This window comes from Sceloporus undulatus, chromosome 4 (genome assembly GCF_019175285.1).
Source record: "Sceloporus undulatus isolate JIND9_A2432 ecotype Alabama chromosome 4, SceUnd_v1.1, whole genome shotgun sequence".
NCBI classification, from domain to species: domain Eukaryota; kingdom Metazoa; phylum Chordata; class Lepidosauria; order Squamata; family Phrynosomatidae; genus Sceloporus; species Sceloporus undulatus.
The window spans coordinates 128,140,108-128,164,812 of record NC_056525.1 but is presented as its reverse complement, the minus strand read 5'-3'; the positions used below and the strand labels follow the sequence as shown (position 1 = coordinate 128,164,812).

General features: G+C 42.8%; 1 protein-coding gene across 10 annotated transcripts in view; it reads left to right on the top strand.

The window, feature by feature from the left end:
- PRRC2C (proline rich coiled-coil 2C) overlaps positions 1 to 15,465 on the top strand; it is a 208,198-nt gene extending 192,733 nt beyond the window's left edge. For 5 of the 10 annotated variants that reach the window (XM_042464503.1, XM_042464506.1, XM_042464505.1 and 2 more), the window contains exons 30-35: positions 3,390 to 3,602; positions 4,407 to 4,507; positions 6,476 to 6,541; positions 9,346 to 9,466; positions 10,462 to 10,698; positions 13,751 to 15,465. In XM_042464503.1, coding sequence (XP_042320437.1) covers positions 3,390 to 3,602; positions 4,407 to 4,507; positions 6,476 to 6,541; positions 9,346 to 9,466; positions 10,462 to 10,698; positions 13,751 to 14,011 — 999 coding nt within the window. In that variant the 3' untranslated portion in view covers positions 14,012 to 15,465. The remainder of the gene's footprint in view (positions 1 to 3,389; positions 3,603 to 4,406; positions 4,508 to 6,475; positions 6,542 to 9,345; positions 9,467 to 10,461; positions 10,699 to 13,750) is intronic. The other 5 variants (XM_042464508.1, XM_042464507.1, XM_042464511.1 and 2 more) reach the window with 3 other exon arrangements.
- The last annotated feature ends 9,240 nt before the right edge of the window (positions 15,466 to 24,705 follow it).

The following is a 24,705-nucleotide window of genomic DNA, read 5'->3' as shown; positions in this document are numbered from 1 at the left end:
GCCTCAGAGGGAGAGAAGAATGATGGACCTGATTCCCTCCCACCCTCACCATTCCCTTCTCCTTTTGTGTCGTGTCTTTTAGATTGTAAGCCTGCGGGCAGGGAACTGTCTGTTATCCCCTCTATTGTAAACCGCTCGGATTCCCAGTGATTGGGCGGTATATAAATAAAACCTATTATTATTATTATTATTATTATTATTATTATTATTATATCTACACTAATCCACAGAGAATGGGAAATAAACAAGATGAACTTGAACCTTAAAACAGCAAAGCAAATATGATATAATAAATATCACTGAAACCTAGTGGGACAAGTGTCATGATTCAAATGTAGTAATAGAGGGGTATAACCTATTTCAGAGAAACAGACCAAACTGAAAGTTATGCATACATTAAGGTGTACACCTGTGAACAGATCCATTACTGGAGTTTGTTATGCAATGGAAAGAGGAAGGCAAGCATAGTCAGACATGTATTCTAGACTTCTATGAAAACTGATTTCAGTAAACATAGGGAAATACCAGCAGCGATCCCATGATCAAAATGTAGTAATAGAGAAGGGGGTTCATGAGGGATGGGAATTTATCTTAAAAGTAAGATACTGAGGGCACAATTTCAAACTCTTCCAATAATGAGGAAAATTTAGATGTGTCTAAAGAAACCAGGGTGTATGTCTAAAGAACCGTCCAGTTAAAAAGATTGTATGTACAGCGCTGTGTAAATTTACAGCGCTTTATATATAAAGGTTAATAATAATAACTTTCAACTGAGCTAAGACTCAGGGGGACATGTACAAGAAAGTGGGGGCGGGGGGGGACAATCACCAAAGAGGAATTCAAACAAATAGCCAGCATGCATGGGGAGAAAGTTAGGGAAACTACATAGCCAGCATGCATGGGGAGAAAGTTAGGAAAACTAAAATGCATTAGCAGCTTAGGCTTGTGAGCAATAAACAGGGCTTTTTTGGTTATGTTCATAGCAAAAGGAAAATAGGGAAATGAATAGGAGAATATGGAAAAATGCTAACAGGGAACAGAGAACAGGCAGAATTACTCAACATCTTTGCATCTTTCTTTGAAAAGGACAACCATGCTCAACCTGGAAATGGAGCAGATAATTTAATAGGGGAATTGCAGTATAGAATAGGTAAAGAGGTAGTACAGGAATACCTGGCTGCTCTAAACAAATTTAGGTCTCCAAGGCCAGATGTACATCCAAGGGTATTAAAAGAGTAGGCAGAAGTAATCTCAGAACCACTGTCAATAGTCTTTGGGGATTCCTGGAATGCAGACGTTTCAGTAGACTAGAGGTGGGAAAATATTGTCCCCATCTTCAAAAAGGGGGAAATGAGGACCCAAATAATTACTGCCCTGTCAGCCTGACATCAATATCAGGAAAGATTCAAGAGCAGATCATGAAACAGTCTGAAAGAAATGCCATGATTACTGTACTAAAAGCCAGCATATCTATAAGGTGGTGAAAGGTCTAGAAACTATGCCCTATGAGTATCATAGGGAACTGGATATGTTTATTCTGGAGAAGGTTAAGGGGTGCCTGTTTAAATATTAGAAGAGATGTCATGTTGTGGATGGAAAAAGCTTATTTTCTGCTGCTCCAGAGATCCTAGTACAGGATTAGGACACAGAGCAGTACATTCACATACAGGAAGAGAGATTGCACCTAAATATTAGAAAAAAACTCCTGATGGTAAGAGCTGTTTGACAGTGGCACATGTTGCCTCAGCAAATGATGGAGTTCTCTTCTTTGGAGGTTTTTAAACACAGGCTGGATAGCTATTTGTGCTTCCCCCCCCCCCCCCCAAAAAAAAAACTTATAAAAAAAACATATATACATACATATTACATACATATTTCCAGATTCATTCTTAAATATTCTAAATTACATTTCTGAAGTTGTCGCAGTGTAGACCCCCCTCCTTATCCAAGTGATGATAAATATTTACTAGCTCTTATATATACTCCTTAGGTGACTAATGTAAATTTTTGCAGTTCATATGAATTTATTGTTTCCTTTGGATACAACAATGTGGGGAAAAAACAGAAAAGCATAAAGAAAAAAAATACCTCCAGTGACCTCAGAATATACAACCCCCTCGACATTTGCAACCATAGCTCATACCTAAAATTGTTTCTTTATCTGCATATATATATCAAATTTATTTAACACTAATATTATTTAACCTAAATTCTCAAATTACTCAGTTAAAGCTATCCACTCATTTTGTAAATCTTCCCTTTGAAGATATTTTATCCAGGGATGCCATTCTTCATAAAAAGTTTTTAAGGATTGCTGTCTTGTTATATAAGATAATTTCTCCATTTCGAAAAAGTCCCAAATTTTCATTTTCCAGTCTTCAAACGAAGGTACTTGTTTTGTTTTCCAAAGTTTTGCCAAGACCATTCTTGCTGCCATTATTAATAGGAAAATCAATTTACCATCTGTAATTTCCAATTTTGAGCCATCCACCATGTTCAAGAGATACATCTTTGGATCCGCTCGAGTGTTGAAACTGAATATTTTTTTTCATTTCTCCATGTATTCTTTTCCAATATTTATTCACTATCTCACAATTCCACCAAACGTGCATATAGGTTCCTAATTCCATCTGGCATTTCCAGCATTTCCCATCTACTCCTTTATATATTTTTGACAACTTATATGGAGTTAAATACTATCTATACATAGTCTTATACACATTCTCTTTTATATCCATGTTTTTGTATATTTCAGTCTTTTTCTCCATAGTTTTTACCATTGATCCAATTTGATTGTTTATTGTAAATCCCCTGCCCATCTAATCATAAATTCCTTCACTGATTCCTCATGTAATTCCCATTTTAAAATAAAGTTATAAAATTTTGAAATCTTTTTAGCATTGTCTCCCCAAATTATTTTTTCTAATTTTTGATCTCCATTTCTTATACCAGGGGTAGGCAACCTGCGGCCTGCGGGCCGGATGTGGCCCGGCGAGGCCTTGGGACTGGCCCCAGCCCGGTCCTGCCTCCGATTGCTGCCGGGGCCTTTGGGGGGCAATTGTCTATAGAAGCCTCAGAAACATGCATTTATATTAACATTTTTTTTTTAAATCGGCAAATTTTTTCGTGTGTCCTCCATTTTTTTAAAAGTGTCTTCCATTTGAAAATTTTGTCCTACATTTGTCCTAGTTTATTTATTTATTTATTTATTTTAAATATTTGTTTATTTATTTTTTGGCTTCGGCCCCCCAGTTGTCTGAGGGACAGCAACCCGGCCCCCGGCTCAAAAAGGTTGCCTACCCCTGCCCTGCTTCTCATCAGTGGCAGCTTTATGTTGATATATGTAAATTACTCATACATGTCTAAAATATGCATGTATTTTTCTGCAGATGACAGTACCAATACCCGGATCACAACTTTCTTTGCCCAACTTTGGATCAGCAGGACAGCCTTTAATTGCTCTTCCACAATCCCTTCAACCTCCGTTGCAGCATACAGCACCACAACCTCAGGCTCAGAGTCTGAGTCGGCCAGCACAAGTAGGCCAGCCTTTCAGAGGGCTAATTCCAGCCGGAACTCAGCATAACATTATAACTGGGAAGGTAAACATTGCTTGTCTTGATCTTGCTGTATAGATAACACATAGATAGTATAAATTAATGCACATCATGTGCAAAGGTGGCTATGATATGGTGATAGTGCCAAAATGTTTACTTGCCATAAACTAAGTTGCTGAGAATAGCAAATGGAAAATGTTGGAAAATGATGGAATTCTTTTCTGATAAATTATTACATTGGTAAAATTTATCTCATAATTGACAGTTATCCACTAGTTCACATGTCAGTTATCCTTCTACACCCACTCCACATCCATAGATATGGCCACAGTAGTTGAGGGATGGATAAGTATAAGGAGGGTGATGGGTTTGGAGTCATGTATGTATAGCATTCAAGAGACTTGATGACAGAACAGAACACTGTATTAAATTTGTTCCATGCTATTTTGCACCATTTAGCCAAAGGTAAGCATACAAATTTCTGTGTGAAGCCCATTCACAGTTTTCTCATTGAAACAAACGGATTGTGCCAGTATGTGTTATGCCATGTACATTCTCTGTTTTTAATAAAATGAATGAGAGATGGGCTCAGGTTTTGATGTCGAGAAAATCTTCTTTGATAAAGTCTTCATAATGAATGATTGAGAGTCCTAGAAAAGACCTTTCTCTTTGCATACTCAGAAGGAATTCTTTGTGTGTGTGTGTTTGTTTGTTTTTTGTTTGTTTGTTTTGTTTTTGCCAAGCAGATACGTGGCCTGGTGGGGTTAAATGTATGATTGAATCCTTGGGTGAATGCATTACTGTTCAATTTTGTATATGTGGATAAACAGTATTGCTGTTTTTCTTCAGATGCCAGAAATGGATCTGAAGGCCTTTGGAAGTGGCATTGATAAGCCAGGCACACCTCCAGTTCCTGGGCGAAGCACCACTCCAACGTCTAGTCCATTCCGGTAAACAAATACTTTCAAATTAGTTACCATTCTAGAATTGTATTAGAGTCTAGTTAAAAAATATTGGTAATATTGAATTAAACATTAGTGTTCTGGGGCCACTTTGACAACAGGGAAGCAGAATAGAAACGCTCAACAAATAAAAGCTATAGTAAGCTGAATATTTGTAATTTTTAAAAATACTGTATATACTACAGCTATAAGTCAAGAAATTTAAGTCTAAAAATTAACCTTAAAAACCTAGATTGAATTGTCCACATGTCAGTGCTGAAATATGAATCAAGGCTGGCTCACTCAGATCAGGGGAGAAGGTAGGAAGAAGCTGAGGCTCCCAAAAAGGCCCTAGAGTCCACCTCTGCCCACCTCAAGCCAGGAGGAGTTTGCTGGGTTGCTTTTCAACAATCCTTTCCCTCGATTCCCACTAAAGTGGCACGATCTGGAACAATTGCTCTGGATGGTTTTTCAGCAACTTCTAGGGAGCCTATGCTGTGCGGGGGGGGGGGGGGGCAAAGGAACCCAGCAAACTCATCCTGGCTTGAGGTACACAGGGACAGCTTTTAGAGCCTTTTCAGCAGCCTCAGCTTCCTCCTTCCTTCTCCTATAAGCTCAGCAGGCCAGCTTTCTTGGTTCCTCATCATATCTCTCTACACCAGCTACTGCAATCCCCAGCCATTAGGCATGCATGAGACAAGAGGAGGGATCTAAGGAGCAGCAGGAGCTTCCAGAAGACATGGCAAGGCAGGGTCAGGCAGCAGAAAGGAAGACCCAGAAGCTTCTCTCCCTGGGCCATGCTAGGCAGCCTATTGTCCCCTCAGCTCAACCACTTACCACAGGTGGAAACTGGGCAGCACCATAGAGAAGGTGACTCAGATCAAGAGCCACTGCTCATTCCAAAAAGGGAGACAGGAAGAGCTGGTTAAGTCTCCTGCTCCCTTCCCTGCTGTGCTTTGGAGGTTTGACCCACAGGGTACAGTGCAGAAATAATCTGGTTGTTTCAGGCTGGAACGGGCAAGGGCTGATAGGAGGTGGGAGCAACATTGCAACCCAGCCAGTCTTGGGATGCCTCTTCCTAGTTCAATGAGGTCCTCCTGACAAGACTGCCAGGAGCATCCAGACAGTGATGGGGCCATGATTTGGATCCAGCTTCCCTTTAGCAGAGTAGCTGAGTCAGAAGAAGAGGGGAAGGAAGCAGGAAATGAGGCTGGCGATGTTTGCCACCTCCTCCAAGTGACCTCTGCCAGTACCCTGGAACTACTCAGCCAGGCGGTAGAGGTAAGCAGGCGAGTCACTGAGTGAATGTTATTTGAATCCAAAGTTGGTTAAATCCTTAACTTTTTATCACCCTTTCTCTGAGTTGAGTAGAGTAGAGTAGAGCAGAGTAGAATGGTGAAAGGCCTTTTTGAATGTCTGGGTGGAAAATGGCAATTGCTGTGGTGAAAGGCAGCTGGCCCTTTTGCCTCTCCAGGGAATGGATCTGAGGAGCCCTGTGCATAGCCCCCTCACCTAGGTTTTACCTTGAACTTATTCATGAATTGTATAAAAATCTTTTATTTTGCCTCTAAACCTGCCTTCAACTTATACATGAGGTTGACTTATACACAAATATATACAGTAGTTATTTATGCAGAACTGAGAACAAGGTTCTATGTAGATAAGCCTTTATTGAAATGGAATTCTTTTGAAATTGAACTGTTTATTTTTGAAAAAGAATCTATAGAATACACAGATAGAAGAGGTTGGCTGGTTTGGTATAAGTGTGTTTTAGGAATATTAATAAAACAGCAAAATGCAACCTGAAGTGATTCATTTTGCCACTGGTTTCTTCACTTTGCATTTTGATGTTTGTTTTGTATCCTAGTAAGGCAAATATGTTGGTAATTTTATAACTGAAAGGCTCAAGTAACTGAGCTACTCTGCACTTGGATGGAAAGGAGAACATATTTGGAAACAGGGCAATTTATTTTGCAGGAAATATGAAGACAGAATGGCTGCACACTTGACCAATTCCCATTTATTTCAGCAGAGCTTGCACAGGTGTGTTCCACAGGATTGTTCCTCAGATTTGTATGAATGACAGCAAGCAATTTGACTACAAATTGGTTATTATATGCCGCTAAGAAAAGCATCATACTTTTTTGATGAAAAGTTATGAATGTTGTGACAAGGATGCTATTTAGAATTTATTTTAATCTCATTGTATATTTTAGTACACAGCAATGATATTTATTGAAACGCAGTATTATAGGAATGATTCAGTCTAAGGAGGAACCAGCAGCAGAGTTAGGGTATATGTTTGCACTTAAATCTTCAAGTTACACAAAACGCCCTGGAACCGAAATGGAGCATCTTCTGTCTATAAGTATGTTTTTTTCTAGAATTGTTTGGAATGTATTGGTTTCTTAGAAGATAGAAATGGCATCGGGGCTAGGAAAGCACAAAATAATAGTAGTTGGCTATTTTTGCTGTTGTGTGCCTCCAAGTCATTCATATCCTTAAGCCCATAATCATGGGGGGGGGGGGGCAAAATTTGTTTAGAGGGAGTTTGTCTTTGCCTTCCTCTGAGGGTGAGAAAATATGACTTGCCCAAGCCCTGTGGGTTGGCAGGTATTGGAAGAGATAATGATATTTAGTGGAAGGGCTTGCTTTATTGAACTGCTGGCCTTTATAACATATGACAGACTTCTCTCAAAAAGTGCTTCAGTTTAATTAATAGCATGCCATGTAGCAAAAGTAATGAGGGTATTGTTTGGGAAGCAACTCTTCCTCCTTACACACAAACACACACTTTCTATGTAACTTGCTTGAGAGCTTGCTTCAGAGTTCATTGGATTATTACCATCCCTGCATTGAGTCCCAGTTTGGGGAAAAGGCAGAGTATAATGAGTAAGTTGGTTTGTTGGTTAGTAGAGACAGAACATTTTTAGAAGATTCTGGTTTTAAAATTGTACATGGTACAAAAACCCATAAGACAGACAGCATGATAGTACTTGGTTTTCTGCTTCCTTAGATATATGTTGGAGTTACTGAGAATTTGGACTGCCCAAAGAATTCAAAACACTTAGCCCAAATGATTAGCGCTGCTAAATGTAGTGGCTGCTTAGCAGGTTCAGCTACCAATATTGCATGGAAAAAATGTTTGGGGATGATATCAAACAAGGAAAAGAATGTTCCCTCTAAATGGGTGTAACCTCAAAACTGTTGCTGTGTTGTAGGACCTTCACAAAAATTAGTTGCTGCCTATTGATTTCAGAATATCTTACCACCATCTGCCTAGATACAAGTTTTTGTGTTTAAATAATGACTTTTTTCCCAATCAGGAAGTGACTTCCACTTTGGAGGGAAAACAAAATATGATGAAGTTGCCTGTCATGGGCTTAAGAGGGTACAAAGGGCTTTTCTCAGCAAAAAAATGTTATTGGGGTTCTGGTGTGGTGCCCCAGGGGCCACACTTTTTCTGTCCCTGATTTGTTGTAAGTGGTATGCCTCTTCCTTCATGGAAATTTAGGGGGTGGGAGTAAATCTTACAGATTTAAGCATTATTTGTCTAGATTCGTGATGGCAAACCTATGCCATGCGTGCTGGAAGTGACACTCCGGGCCGTTTCGCCGGGCACGGGCCCTTGGGGAAGGAGAAACAGGCACACACGTGCCCGTTCCTCCTTCTCCCTGCCATTTTCGGGCCTCCTGCTGTCCGAGAGACAGCGGGAAGCAAGAAAATGGCACTGGGCAAAAGGAAGCCAGAAGGGCGCGTGTCTGGCCTCTCCTCCCAGCCGTTTCCCGCTTCAGTTGCCTATTGGAGACAACTGGAGGCTGGGAAAGGTCGGGGGGGTGGGGGGGAGGGATGTGGCGCGACCCGCTGCCAGTTGCTCCTCCCCAGAGACCTTTCCCAGCCTCCAACTGTCTCCAGAAAGACAGCTGGGGGCAGAGAAAGGCCCCCTGAGGAGGAGCAGTGGCGGCATGCTGGGTCCTGGACTCCCTCACGGCCCTTCCTTCCTCAGAGCTCACTCTGGAGAGAGAGCTCCGGTGAAGGAACAGCCGTGGTGCAGCCCAGGACAAAGGCGTGCCGTGTCCTGGGCTGCCTCACAGGCCCTTCCTTCCTCAAAGCTCCTTCCGGAGAGAGAGCTCCAGGGAAAGAATGGCCGTGGAGCAGCCCAGGACGGCGGCGTGCCGGGTCCTGGGCTGCCTCACGGGCCCTTCCTTCCTCAGAGCTCCCTCTGGAGAGAGAGATCTGGGGCTGGAAGGGCCGCAAAGGAGCCCAGGACAGCGGCGTGCTCCCTCCCTCTGAAAAGGGGGCAGAAGCCCCACCCCCTTTGGGTGGAAGTCCCACCCCCAGCCCACATCCTGGGAGTAGAAGCCCCGCCCCCGGCATGCGAACTGTAAAAGGTTCACCATCACTGGTCTAGATGCTCAAATAGTCCTTAAATTAATTAAATGTCCACTTGTTCAGAAACGTAATGCTCACAGTTTACTCCACTCTCCTATAATGAGATACTTGTACACTTTTCTGTATTAGGTTAAAAAGTCAAGATGTGTGTTCTAGAAGCACAGTCATTTGAATCCAGAAGAAATTACCAAAGCATTAACAAAGTGCATATAATTAAAATTAATTGCTTCCATTGTGTGAGTGGTGACAGAAATTTATCTTAATTTTGACATGTTTCTCATTGTCATACAAAATAAACTGTTTCCCTGTTCCCCACTGTTGTCTGTGAGCAGGCTTTATACTAAGTAGTACCAAAATGTTTCTTCTGGATTCAGGCACAATGTGAAAAAATTAATAAATCATTATCTCTTGTGATACCTAATATTTTAACTCATGTAAAATGTTTTCTCTCTAAGGGCTACTTCTACAAGTCCGAACAGTCAATCCAATAAAATGAGTACTGTTGTCTACCAGAAGCAGTTTCAATCGGCAGCAGTCAGAATGTCCCAGTCCTTTCCTCCTCAGTTCACACCTCAGGTAGGCAGCAGATAGTTTTCTGCCAGAAGGCTGGAATATGTATGTCATGTGTGATTGTGTAGCTAACCTTGTTTCAGTGAAGAAACCCTAAGTGAAGGAAGATCTGTCATATTAGATAAAATGTACATTTTACAGTATTAAATCTAATAGATGTCAACATTTGGTTTATTATTTATTATCAGTTATTTCAGTAACATCTGTGCTCCTGAAACAGAGGGTTTGTACACCTCTGATGCAGGCAGATGGCCACAGGCCTCTCCAACACAGCTCCTATTACAATTGAGTATTACATGTTTGCAGAAAGAGGAAAAACGTTTTGTCTAAGAGAAGGGTCCCAATGTGTGCCTCAAGTCTCCAGCAGACATTTAGAGAATACTTCACCAGGATTGCTTTCTGAGCAGTCTGTTGAGAGAAATGGGAAATTGTGCAAGTGAACAAAGGTTCTTTTGCACAGTCTACATACATCATTGTGGCCTGCATAGAAATTCCTGGTGTTAAGTGTGCCTTTAGTCATTTGCTCTGAAGCACTTTTTCAATATAATAACTTTTTAAAGTAATAGTATCCCCTTAAAGGGGGCATTTTTTCCACCATGCAGCTGCTACAAAATATCCAAAAAAGAGAGGTGAGATGTGTACTGTCACCTCTAAAATGTCTGGGATATTTCACATAAAATGAGTGCTGGATAGGCATTTGTCAGCTCTTGTATCTTGAAATATATTTCAGAATGCCCTTCTCTTCTTGCTCCTACACTACCCCTTGCTTTTCTTTTTTAATCTGCAAAGGCAATTTTTAAACACAATATCAACCCAGTGACCTCCCCTCCCCTGCAGATTTCCCCAAACATTGCCAATCTTAACTGAAATGATACACCCGCCTCCTGACACTGATAACAGAGGCATGCTTCCTGGCAGTGAAGCCACCATGTGGTCAGGTTGGCAGTTCGCTAACAGCTAAATGTGTCTCTTTTTGTTGTTGTTGTTTTTCCCCCACTTAGATCCTCTCTCAGCCTAACCTGGTCCCTCCATTGGTAAGAGCCCCACATACTAACACCTTCCCAGCGCCTGTTCAGAGGCCGTCAGTGGCACTGGTTAGTCAGATGCCACCTCAGATGACCACAGGCCTTTTGAGCCACCCTCGTTTACCACATGTGGCCAGGGGTCCTTGTGGATCACTCTCTGGAGTCAGAGGCAATCAGCCCCAGACTGCGATGAAGGCTGAACAAGACATGAAGGTTAGTATTTTTTGAATGGCCATACTGTGTTAACGACACAGTTTTTACAGTTTGTAAATCAAGATACTATTCTTTGTTTAATATGCAGATGTCTCTTTCTGCAGTGGCCAAAAATGAACTTAAATTCAAATCTTGCATTAAAGACAGCAGCTGTAGTTGTAGTTTAGTTTCAAAAGACATTATAAGTCAGATGAACAGTTAAAATTCCAGTTCTTTGAAGAGTTTTCCTGCTTGGAGTGGATTAAATCCAGTGAGAGCCTTCTCCTCTCCCTGCATTCCTCTGTATGTATACCTGTTCCGGAATGTTTCCCAGCCTTCCAGAAATTATTTTTGTAGTGTATGTGGAGCTACAGAAAAGAAGGGACTGCCCCCATCTTTCTTCTGTCAGCAGAAGCACATAATTGGGTTCTGCCCATTCATTGCAGTCCATTAGCTTGATCTCTAACATTTATCTCCTCTTTGACTGTGTAAAGGTCTTATACAAAAATCACCCAAACATAGCAGTGTTTCACATTGTGACATTGATCAAAACGTACTTGGAGACCCTTCAGGATAAAATAAAACACTCTTTCATTTAGATGTGAGCTGTGATGCAGAGTCTGTGTGGATGACATGAAATCAAAATCTGAAGTCATCAGACCCATTCAATTGTTAAAATGGGAAGAACTTCCTTAATCTTTTCCATTCTGTTTACAAAAGAAACTGAGGCACTGTGTCTGGGCAAAAGGATCTTGTAGCATCCTTGAGACTAAGTATAAATAATAAAATAATAACAATGTGTGTGTATGTGTATTCCCACCTCTGGTCAACACAATAGCCAGTAAGTGAGATTACAAAATTGCTGTCTGTGACAAATATCTATATCATTTCGTCCAGTAAAATTGCTACATTCTACCACACAATACGCTCATACTACATTAAAAATATGCTTGAAATTCCTGTATGCATGCAACTCTGACAATCCCAGTTATGAATGTCTAATGAAAGCATTTAAAATCATGACTGAATCAAAAGCCATTTAAAAAGCAAAAATATATCTTGGAATTCTTGGCCGTCAGTCTCTTTTCTAAAAAACAAAAAAGTTGTTTAATTTGTTTATTTTATGTTTAATTTTTTTTTATTTTTATGTTTAATCCTGAGAAACACGTTGTTGCACTACAAAGAGTATGAGCTGTGTATCTTTTATCTTATATTAAGTCCTTATACTGTGTTTCCAGTTTGTAAAATATAAAATGGATTGAATGTTTGTTTTGCATGAAGAGAATCAATATTGTAGTGTATTCAGGGATTAAGTTCTTTCCTATCTGTCTATACTGTCTGATTGTGTCAAATTGTAACATTTTAAGCTATGCAATATAGTTGGCCCTCCATAACCGTGAATCCTGCATCCAGGAATTCAGCCAACCATGGTTCAAAAATATTCACACCAAAATAAAGGCCAAAAAAAGCACACCTTGATTTTGCAATAAGACTTCACAATCCATGGATTTTGGTATCCCAACCTCAGCGGATACCAAGAAACCATTGTATCGTATTCATCACAAGGAGCCCTGGGGGCGCAGTGGTTAAATGCCGATACTGCAACCACAACATTGTAAGTTCGTTCCCAGTTAGGGCTCCAAGGTCCACTCAGACTTCCATCCTTTTGTAGGTTGGTAAAACGAGTACCCAGCTTGTTGGAGGTAATTGGCTTACAAATTGTAAACTGCTTAGGGAGTGCTAGTTCATGGATAAGCAGTATAGAAATGTACAGTTGCCCCTTGGAACTCACGAGGGATCCATTCCAGACACACACACACCCTGGTGAGTTCCAAATCTCACACATATTCAAACCCTATAGGCAGTCGCCCCTCCGCAGATTTCCAAGTCCGTATTTGTTATTGCTATCACAAGTCATACCTCCCTCGCCTTGCCTTGTTAATACAGTTCAGGAAGAGCAAAGACACAACTAAAGCTCTAGAAATATATGTATTTCCAAAATCAACTCCACAGCCTTAGTTTGCCTGATGTGTAGTTGGTGCTGGCTCTTACTGATGTTCAGTAGTGTGTCACAACAACATATAATTAACAGGCTTTTAATATATAATCATGTCTGGGAGGGTTTATATAAGGTGTGTGCTCTAGTTATGTGACCACTAGTTATGGGTTTTTTTTTAAATGTATATTTTATGTAATTTTATAGTGCTTTTAGCTATATGATTTTAATTGTTTTTACATTTTTATTGTAACATTTTAAAACAATTTTATCTGTGAGCCTCCTTGGGTCCCATTCTGGGAGAAAGGCAGCATAGAAATAAAATAAATAACTATATAAAATAAATCCTATTATTGGTAGGATTTACTTACTGGTGGGATTTGATTCTGAAACATTGTGCATAAAACCATGCTATATGTCCAGTTCACATAAACATAACTCTTGGATTTTCTTGAGCATCCATTGATCTCAATGAGAAATGGATGGTGGTCATAGTTTGGGCTGTGAAGCTGTACTGGATGGTTTTCCAGACATGCCAAACTACACAGAAATGGTTATAACTACACAGAAATTTCACTCTATGGTGGGGTACACACCACCAGAAAGAGGCGCCTCTCTGCTCTGCAGGAGCACTTCAGCAACCAAATTGCGCGGCGCTCCTGCAAAGCAAAAAAGGAGTGCCCAGAAGCTGCTCCCAGCAACGCTGCAAAGCGCGAGAGACGTCGCGATAACGTCGCAGTTGCACCACCCCGTCCGGAAGTGGCACAGCTGTGATGTCACCGTTACGTGCTGCATCTGGATGGCGCGCCGCAGGTGCGGCACCCTCATCACATGCAAGGGCTGCCAGGCGTGTGGGCACTCCGTCCACCAGGCTACCCTTGCATGTGACGAGGGTGCCTCAAAGGCCCATCTGTTCCAGGCCTATATTACTATACTGTAGCAGTTACTATAGCAGGTGGTACAAAATTCCATTTGGGATAGTCTTGTCTGAGACACTGTTGAAGCCTGAATACACAGAATAAGTATGTTAAGTTTCTGCCTTGTACTATGCTTAATCTTTGATTCTCTTTGGTTAAGGCAAAGCAGAGAGCAGAAGTCCTTCAGTCCACACAGAGATTCTTTTCTGAGCAACAACAGAACAAGCCAACAGGAGCCAAATTACAAAAAGTGGGCGACAATGGGAATAAAGTTCCTGATGCAGTATCAGACTCCACTTCCACAGCATGTCAGGACAAGGTACAGGAGAAGCCAGGTCCTGCACCTGCAACAGCCCCCAAGCCTATTAGAACTGGACCAATCAAACCCCAGGCCATCAAGACAGAGGAAACAAAATCTTAAGAGCTGTGCCCATTTTGCCAATATGGGGAGTGAAACGACAGCAACACAAACCTTCAGTGCCTAAGGGCAAGGCATGTTCCTTCAAGGCTATAAGTGGAATAAAAAGATGTGGATGAGAGCAGAAACAGTCTGTAATGGTCTTGAGGATCTTGGAGCATGTAGTTTCCATGCCACTGCATTAAAGAGTGTTATCTTTTTTGAACTGAGACACTTACCTGCTTTCTAAAGAGGGCGATTAAGAAATAATGCTCCTGAGCTGGCAACTGACGGTAAACACTTTGTTGTTTGTTTGCTGCTGTTTCATTTTGAGAAGAGCAACAAATTAGAGAAGGCCTTGCTGGACAAAAGTAGGTTTGGCTTTATGTTGCTGGGAGTCCCAACAGGAGGTTGATCTTTCATAATGAAGCAAGAGAATTTTGGTAATTGTTAAGTCACACAGAGCAACTTAATCATACACTCCACTCCCACACCCCAATTCATTCTCTGTGTGTTCTGTGTCAGATGTCCCAAAAAAGCTGCTACTATAGTTTGATATGGTGCTGAACTCAATTAAAAAGAAAGAAAAGCTCATTAGCCCCCTTATTACTCTTATACCAGAAGTGCAGACTTTAAGAAATCTCTTTTTAAGGGTTTACATTGACAGTCATATTGAGGCATGGCTGAATGGTATTGGGGGTGTGGAAGCTTTTTGCCTTCAAACAGTATTCAGCTTATGTCTGTATAGAGCAAGCATTTGACCTTGTGCCACAAGAGAGCAACCTCTAAAATGGCACATTCTGATATCAAAACTGCATCACCCCTCCTCCTTGCTCACTGTGTGCTGGGAAATAGAATCAAGTCAAATAATGCCTTCTTAATTGTTTCCTTCTAGTAGTATAGTTGTAGGAAAGTACTGTATCATAACTCCTGTGAATGTAAAATATTGTATACTTGCTTATGATGTAGTTGTGACTGTGCGATAGCAGAGCTGTTTAATGACGTTACTCTAGACTTTTCAAGCCGTGATTGGAAGTTACCAAGAGCACCAGTGCCACAGAACCAGTTGCAGAACTGTTTTCTTTAAAAATTATTTTTTCCTCTTCTTCTTTCCTTTCCCAGTCTTTCCTGGAACAAAGAGTGAGATAAAAGTCTAATGTGTATAATTTTGTTCAGATGATGGCAGAAGCTGGAAAAGTCTGTTGCTGCTATTGATACCTAATGAAATGGTATTGGTTATCTTTTTTATATAAACATTATAATTTGAATTTTTGGAAATTTAGCTGTGATGTCAGCTTTGGGGAAAAGGTATCCACTTGTACTGTGAGTTGGCATTGTACAGAAATTAACAGCCATATTGGTCTAGAAATGTTTAAACTTTTTCATTTGTACAGGGGTAACGCACTGTATTAAATATGTAAGGTCTTATTTACATGGGTTTGATTACAGAAACTAATAAATATTCTCTACATAAAGTGTGTAAGAATTTTGTGCTTTTATTGCCTAAAATGAAATTCTAGTATAGTAATGGACTTCTCAATAGCCTTGGAATTTGTAATGTCTATCAAGGATTCTGTTCTTATCTTAAATCCAGAGGCACTACCCCTAAAAGTCACACAGGTACTCATAAGAGATAGGAAAATACATAGAAGTTTGGAAAGAGGCATAAAAATGGTACATGGGAAGTCAAGTAGCATTTTGTAGGGTGATTGGTAGACTGCAGTTAACTGGTACAACATTATTTGCATGCAAATGGCTCCTCCCTTCCACCAAACCTTTACTTTGACTATTGCAGGGGTAGGCAACCCTTTTGAGCCGGGGGCCAGGTTGCTGTCCCTCAGACAACTGGGGGGCCGAAGCCAAAAAATAAATAATTAAATAATTTTTTTAAAATAAATAAATAAACCGGGACAAATGTAGGACAAAATTTTCAAATGGAGGGCACTTTTTAAATAAAAAATGGAGGACACGCAAAAATTTTTGCTGCTTTTTAAAAAAATGTTAAGATAAATGCATGTTTCTGAGGCTTCTATAGACAATTGCCCCACCATGCCCCTCGCGCGAGATGCCAAAGGCCCCAGCGGCAATTGGCGGCAGGACTGGCCTGGGGCCGGTCCCAAGGCCTCGCCGGGCCGCATCCGGCCCACGGGCCGCAGGTTGCCTACCCCAGGACTATTGCATCTGTTAGTAGACTGCTTTTTATTCAATGATTTTATAGCATCTCATTCAGATGCATTTTCAAGAATCAAAATTTTGTTTTAATGTTTCGTGTGTGTGTGTGTGTGTGTGTGTGTGTATCTTCTTTGTAGTCTCTGCAAATCATACAAAAGGGTTGTACTAACTAAGAACTAACAAAGACTTTAACAACCACCCAATTAGAAGGTCTTTGCTCCGTACATGGAATATGATTAGAGACGAATTTTATTTTAAGGTACCCAACCGGACTTCTCCCCAAGAGGCCTTCTTTGGCAGATGGATAGAAAAGGGAAGATGGTTAACATATGCCCCTGGATGCTGGATGGTTGATGGAATTTTGTACTATTATATTGATGAGTGTTGATGTAATATTGCTATTTTTATAAGAGTGTTATATCTATCGTTTTAGTAGTCTGTAACCCCGCTTCAATCCACTGGGAGAGGCAGGGAAACACAAATAAATATTATTATTATTATTATTATTATTATTATTATTATTATTATTATTATGCAATTTATTAAAAGTAGGCCACTCAGGAAATAGTGATTTACAATCAATAGATGAGCTAACAAAGGGTGGCCACAAACTAAACTGGTTTAATTATCATCATTTGAAACAGAAATATATAGAGGATGTAAGAACAGTAGGTATAGAAAACACCCAGAACGACTTAGATAAAATATTGTTGTCGTATGATAAAAAAAAAAGATATCTAAGCTGTATAAGCTCTTAGTGAACAGAGAATTAGAACATGAATCCATTAAAAAATACATGACTAAGTGGGCTTGTGACTTTGGCTACAACATAAACTTAGAGGAATGGCAAACTGCGTGGAAGAAGACAAATAAATTTACAGTAGCCCAGGAGTTAAAGGAAAACCATATGAAAATCATGAATCGGTGGTACTTCACTCCCTGGAAATTAAAAAAAGATATATAAGTTACCGCAAGGAATATGCTGGAGATGCAATCAGGGAAAGGGAGCAATCTACCATGTCTGGTGGAGTTGCCCCATAGTTCAAAAGTTTTGGAGAGAAGTCCATAACAAAATCCAAAAAATCTTTGAGATAGAGTTGCCACTAAGTCAAAATTATACCTTCTTAATATGACTACGGTACTGAAATCTGGGTGAGAATAAATACTGGAGGGTTATTTTGTTTTTTGTAACAGCAGCTAGAACTTTAATAGCGAAATTATGGAAGTTGGAAGAAATATCGTCATGGGATACTTGGATGCAAAAAGTAAATGAATACAGCGTGCCCGCGTCATACGCGGGCGCGCTTTACGCGGCTTGAGCATACGCGCTCAAGCCGCAGGGGCGGAAGGGGCGGCACGTCCCATTCAATTGAATGGGCGTGCGCGCTCGTTGCGCCCCGCACGCCGCCGTGCACAAGCCCCATTGTTTCCAATGGGGCTTGAGCATAGGCGGAAATCACCTTACGCAGAGGGATCTGGAACGGTTTTTAATTTTCTATTAAAAACCAAAATATGTCCAAAAAAGAAAAAGATTGGCAAAAAGAGCACGAGTTCTGGAGTAGACATTGGGAGGTAAATATAAGATTTCTAGAGAATTAAGACAAATCCTATTAAGCAACCACACGATTGTTATCTTTTTTTCATTATTAACCTCTCTTGTATCACCATAGGCCAGGGGTTGGCAACCCTCGGCCCATGGGCCGGATGCTGCCCGCGGAGGCAGCAGGACCGGCCCCAGTCCTGCCGCCGCCGCTGCCTCCTCCTCCACCTCCTCCTCCTCCTGGGCCGCACGACTGCTTGACTGTGCTGCCCTCCTCCTCCACCGCGCGGAGGAGGAAGAGGAGGGCCGCGCGGCCTGGGACAGAGGAGGCAAAGGGGGAAGCCCTGCACCGCCCTCCCCGCGCGGCCCCGTGCCGCCCACCACCTCCTCCTCTGCCTCTTCCACCCCGCCCCCAGGTCGCGCAGCGCATGGAGGAGGGGGGAGGGGGAGGAGGGGGGAGCAGAAGGAGGGGGAGCAGGAGGAGGAGGAAGAGAAGGAGGGGGAGCAGGAGGAGGAGGAGGAGGAGGAGGAGGGAATGGAGGAGGAGGAGGGGGAGCAGAAGGAGGAGGTGGTGAGTGGCCAGAGGCCTCAAGGTTTTTTAAATTTTATTTTGTGTGCTTTAAATGCTAACAAGTCTCCCTTGCTTTGACAATGATAGTGTGGTGGTGGTGGTGGTGGTGGTGGTGGTGGTGGTGGTGGTGGTGGTGGTGATGATGATTATGATTATGATGATGATGATATGACTCAGCTTGAGAAGCATGCAGGTACTGTTTCAGAAACCGAGAGAGTGTCACCTTCCAAAGTGTTTTTTGGGTGCTTTTAATGCTAACAAGTCTCCTTTGTTTTGACAGTGATAGTGTGATGATGATGATGATGATGATGATGATGATGATGATGATGATGATGATGATGTGATTCAGCTTGAGAGAGGTATGCACGCACTGTTTCTGAAGCCAAGAGAGTGTGACTTTCCAAAGTGCCTTTTCTATGTGTTTTGGTTCTTTAATGGTAATATTGATATCAGCATGCCTCTGAGGCAAGGCCTATGTAAATTGCTGTGATTTTTACAAACTCATGCGCAGTGAAGAAAAACCAAAGTCCCTTGACCAAGTACACACTTCTGAGAAGTACACTTGGTGCAAGAACGGTGAAGCCACCTTGACATGTTCAATATGCATAGCCATGTTAAACCATGCTAAGTGTTAAACCCAAGGGGTATGGTTATGGAATAAGCCTCTGAAATATGCAAGAGGCCACGTTAAGTAAAGCCATGTGAAATCCACAAATGTGCTGTTGTGTGTGTTTTGGAATGCAGGTTGGGGGTGTTTGGCCAGAAAGGGACCGAGGAGGAGAGGGCGGGCACACACCTCCTCCTCCCCGCGGGGCTTCGGAGGGTGGAAGCTCCACCCCCTGGCTTCGGCCTCCCAGTTGTCTGAGGGACAGAAACCCGGCCCCCAGCTCAAAAAGGTTGCCTACCCCTGCCATAGGCAATTACCTTCATGGCCCAACCACCCATCTATATTGAGTTAGCTAAGTGTTGAAGATTATAAAGTCACACTTGTATTATTTTCAAGAGGTTGAAAAGATGTAGAATGTTATGATAAGAGACAATAAAAATAACTAACTTGCTCTTTATTGTGTGTGGAAATTATAAAGCAATCATCTTAACAATGACCAGGAGACAATTTTGTTTTCTTTAGTTAGTACTCTTCAAAGCCTTCAAGAACGTAAGGAAAATAAAGGAAGATAACAGTTCAAGTGATGGCCTGTATTTTATATTAATACATAAAACTTTTCTTTCTTTCTTTTGTTAATAAAGATTATACTTTAAAAATGGGTTGTACTGCACCTGCACAATTCTGCTCAGAAACTTCTGGAATCACTGGGCAAAATTAACTTTGCAACTTTTTGTCGGTAGTTCCACCCACCTTATATAAGTCCCCTATGTTCCCGCTCTTTCCCCAGTTCCTTCTTTCTGCCGCGTTTGCTGCTCAAGGAACTTCACTCTAGAATCTACTCATTGTTATACTAGAAATCTCGACCTTCAATTTGCTTGATCATTCTCATTCAACTCCCCTCCCCCCGTGTTGTTGACCAATGTGTACGTTTCACAACTTCAATTTGGATTTTGATTCAGCTTATGATGTCTCTGGCTCCATTTAAAAAATGCAACGTATGTGGTGGTAAGATCTCCACTCTTCATGTATCCTTTGCCTGGGTGAGGATCACAATAAACCAAGACTTGTGCCCTCTGTAAGTCGTTGACCAGAAAAAATCACAACTCCCACCTCAAGGCTGCCTTGTACCAGCAGGCTCTGCTCCCGCCGAAAGCCTTGCGCCCCGCTTCTGCACCTGCAGCTTCAGAGACCGCGCCGACAGCTTCTGTTTCTGCAGCCCAGAGTTCCTCCACTGAACCCGGTGCCGTTGCCATGTCTGTCCCTGAAAGGGATTTTGGGTCAAAAGGAGCCCACCGAAGTTCAAATCTATGTCCTCAAAAGGACAAGACCAAACACAAGGACTCGGGCTTCAAGGAAGATTTGGCCCATGATAAGGAGCCCTGGTGGCGCAGTGGTTAAATGCCTGTACTGCAGCCATTCACTCAAAACCACAAGGTTGCGAGTTCAAGACCAGCAAAAGGGCCCATGCTCGACTCAGGCTTGCATCCTTCCGAGGTCGCTAAAATGAGTACCCAGACTGTTGGGGGCAAATTAACTTACTTGCTAATTAGCTTACTTGCTGTTCACCGCTATGATCTTTGGAATAGCAGTATATAAATAAATAAACAAACAAAAATAAGGATTCAAGCTCCCAAAGGGAATCGAGCTCTAAATCCTCCTCCAAGAAGAGGTATACGGATGGAAGAGAAAGCTCTCCTCATGGATTTTCTCACGCCAAATAGCCACGTACCAAGACCTCTGATGATGTGCAGTTGGTTCCTAAGAACCAAGCTACCTCTTTGGTACCCAGACGGGCTTCATCGGTACCGGCCGAATCCGAACAGCATGACTCCCACCATTCTCACCAAGTGCCGGCCTTGGTTTCAGCCTTGGCCCCTCGCTCAACCCAGGCCACTTCTCTCAGGGAGCTTACTCTTCATCATGTCTCGGATGATGACGATGATGATCTTGTCTTGCCTGTCTTAACACCTCACGGAGATTTGTCCCAGAGTCGACATTCTCCCACCCTGGTTCTGCAGGTGGAGGTTCACCAGGCGGAGGTTTACCAGGTCCCCCGTTTCCATCAGGAAGAAGAGTCCGATTATTTCTATGACAGCGAGACGGACAGATATTATATGTCTGTTGGTCATGACACCATCTGTCACTGTTTTGGCCATAAATCCTCCACGGTGCAGGCAGCCACTTCATCCTCAGTACCAGTGTCGCACCTGACTGCAGTGGCCTCTACCCAGACTCTACCCTCAACTTCTCAAATTGTTGTTGCTGATGATGTCTTGGAGTTGGACCAGGAACACTCTCATTAGGGTGAATCTCGGACATCTCATACCGAGTTGGGCTCCTCGGACGAGGGCGCCCATCACTCCTCCCAAGAGCTTTATCAGCCAAGTGCCTCGTCTCCCACTGATGATGTCCATTCCTTTGCGGAACATGTCATAAAAATGGGCAACGCTCTCGAGCTGCAAGTCACCCACATGGACGACAAGACCACTGACCCAATTGAGAGACATGTCCATGGCAAAGTCCTGACACCAGTTTCGATACCCTTGTTGCCATTGCTGGAGAGAATAGCCAAGTGTTTGTGGGACACACCGGCATCTGTCATGCCCAAGATCAGGAAGATTGAATCCTTGTACAGGATCACTCCATCCCAATCTTCTTGGTTGTTCACGCACCCGAAACAGAAGTCTGCTATTGTGGAAGGGTCCCAGTAGTCCTTCACACCAAAGATATCCATGTCGCCTACTGACCGAGAGGCCAAAAAGATCAATGGCCTAGCCAAGAAGGTCTATGTCTCTTCTGTGTTGGGACTTAAAAGTGGCCAATTAAGATGCATGTATAGGGGCATACTTCCAGCATCTGATGGAGAAGACCTCCCCCACCATCCCTGAGATTCTGGACAAGAGATGGGCTCTCCTTGCTGAGATCAGAAACGAGGCACACTCTATTGGAGGCTGGCTGATAACCTCGGCCCGACATTCCACCGACTGCGCAGCCAAGTCCATGGCAGCTGCCATTGCTCTGAGAAGACACTCTTGGCTTCGGTCTTCTGATTTGATACCGGCCTGTTGAACCACGAGACAGACGAATATCTCAATTTCAAATGCCACATGAAGGCGGCTGCAAAAAAGCACAGTATGTCTATGCCATCTCAGCCCACCTTTCGCAAACGGCTTGGAGTTCAGTGTCAGTGGTATGGTCAGGGCCAACGTCCCTTTCAGCAGGACCGCCAGTACCACCAACAAGAGCACCAGAGGCAGCGTTACCCATCCCAGTCCTCTTCTTCTGGTCGCAGCCAGCCCCCTGCTTGGTACCGACCAGGGCAAGAAGAGATCCTGAAGGATCTCCACCAGATCTTTTTTTTCTCAACATTTTAAGGCTCTTTTCTAACACCTGGGCCACCATGACTTCCAACTCTTGGGTCCTTGACATCATCTGTAGGGTTTATGCCTTTGAGTTCGAAGAGCTCCCTCCAACTGAAGCTGTAATTTCCACTCCCTCAGACACCCTTCTTGATGAAGTACGCACTCTTTTGGCAAAGGGCACAATTTTACCTGTGGACCCCTCACAAGCTCCCATATGTTTCTTCTCAAAATATTTCACTGTTCCCAAGACAGTCTTAGACCCATCTTAGACCTGCAATTTTTAAATGCTTATCTGGTCTACCATCACTTTCACGTGGTAACTCTCGCCTCTATTTTGTCCTCAATATACCAGGGCCTGTGGTTCACGACGATTGATTTGAAGGACACATATTTCCACGTGGCAATTCAAGAGAGTCACCAGAGGTTCCTGTCCTTCATCGTATCAATACAATGTCCTTCCCTTCGGTCTCTTCACGGCTCCGAGGGTTTTCAAAAAGTTCATGGCTCCAGTGGTGGCATACCTTCATCAACAAGGGATCAGAGTCTTTCCATACCTAGACAACTGGCTCTCCACTGCCGCCTCCAAGGACAAATTACGAAGAGATGTCGACTTCGCCTGGTCGCTCCTCTCATCCCTTGGGCTCGTGGTGAACTTGGAAACCCCAGTCAGGCAGATCAGATTTATCGGTACCGTCCTTGACTCCAAAGACTGCATCGCCTATCTGCCTTCAGATCACTTTCAAGCTCTCTCCACTGGTGGCTTGGCTCCCAAAATGTCTGCGTTGGCAGGCCTTTTTTGCCTCCTCAGCCTGAGGTCACCTTGATGACAGATGCTACCATGGAGGGATGGGGAGCTCACAATTCAGACCTCATCAAGGACAGGATGAACAATCTCTCCACATCAACACCCTCGAGATTCTTGCTGTGGAAAAGGCCCTGAAAGCTTTCGAGACAGACTTGTGCAACAAGGTAGTACTCCTTCTGACGGACAACACCACAGTCATGTACTACCTCAACAAACAAGGGAGCACCAGGTCCCAGACCTTGCTCGACGGGTGTCCACATCGATGGTGCTGGAATTTCTGATGACATTTCTGGATTCAGGGCTGTGCCTCACCAAGTGTTATCTTTCTGCCATCTGTTCCCATTATCAATTTGATGGCAGGCCTTTTTTCAGAGATCCTTTTGTGAAGAGTTTTCTGAAGGGTTGCAACAACTTCCATCCTCTGGTCTCAGTACCAACACCTGCTTGGAGTTTGGACGCTGTGTTGTCTAGTTTGCAATCCAAGCCTTTTGAACCAATAGCCACTGCTGACTTAAGGCTACTAACTTGGAAGACAGCCTTTCTTGTGGCTATCATTTTTGTCACTTTGCGGGCGAGCTGTGCGCTTTGCGGAGAGATCAGCCTTTCCGTAGGCTTCATAAGGATAAGATTGTCCTCCGTACTGACATTACCTTTTTGCCTAAGGTGATGTCATCCTTTCACATTTGTCAGGACATTGTCTTACGGACCCTGGCTTCGAACCTGACCACCGATACCGAGCGCCGACTGTATACCTTGGATGTTCGGAGGGCCTTGGCCTTCTACTTGGACAGAGCTATGGGTTCGAACCGTTCCAAGACTGTTCCAGTGCTATTCGGAACTGAAAAAAAGGCTACCTGTGACTGTGCAGAAGCTTTCCAAATGGGTGGCTGGTACCATCCACCTCTGTGAACTGTCGGGTAGATCTCTCCCTGCCAGGGTTTGGGCTCACACAACTAGGGCAGTAGCAACATCCTCCGCCTTTTTGACTGGGGTGCTCTTGGAGGATGTCTGCAAAGCTGCTGTTTGGTTCCAGCCTTTGACTTTCATCAAACACTTTCCGACTCCCAATTTTTTAATTTTTGAGGAGAAACAGGAGCATGTCCAAAGGAGAGCGACTAAAATGGTGAAGGGTCTGGAAGCCATGCCCTACAAGGAATGACTTAGGGTGCTGGGGATGTTTAGCCTGGAGAAGAGAAGGTTAAGAGGTGATATGATAGCCCTGTTTAAATATTTGAAGGGATGTCATATTGAGGAGGGATCAAGCTTGTTTTCTGCTGCTCCAGAGACTAGGACCCGGAACAATGGATTCCACCTCAACATTAGGAAGAATTTCCTGACAGTAAGGGCTGTCCGACAGTGGAACACACTCCCTCAGAGTGTAGTGGAGTCTTCCTTCCTTGGAGGTCTTTAAGCAGAGGCTGGATGGCCATCTGTCAGCGATGCTTTGATTTGGATTTCCTGTATGGCAGGGGGTTGGACTGGATGGCCCTTGCAATCTCTTCCAACTCTATTATTTTATGATTCTATGAACAAAAGCATGAACAAAATGCTAGATTGCACTAATTAAAAAAACTACTATTTTCCTACTCTTCTAAGTTAATTCATGGAAGAATAGGAAGAGGGAAGATGTGTCATGAAAATGTTTTATTGGAGGAGTTTAA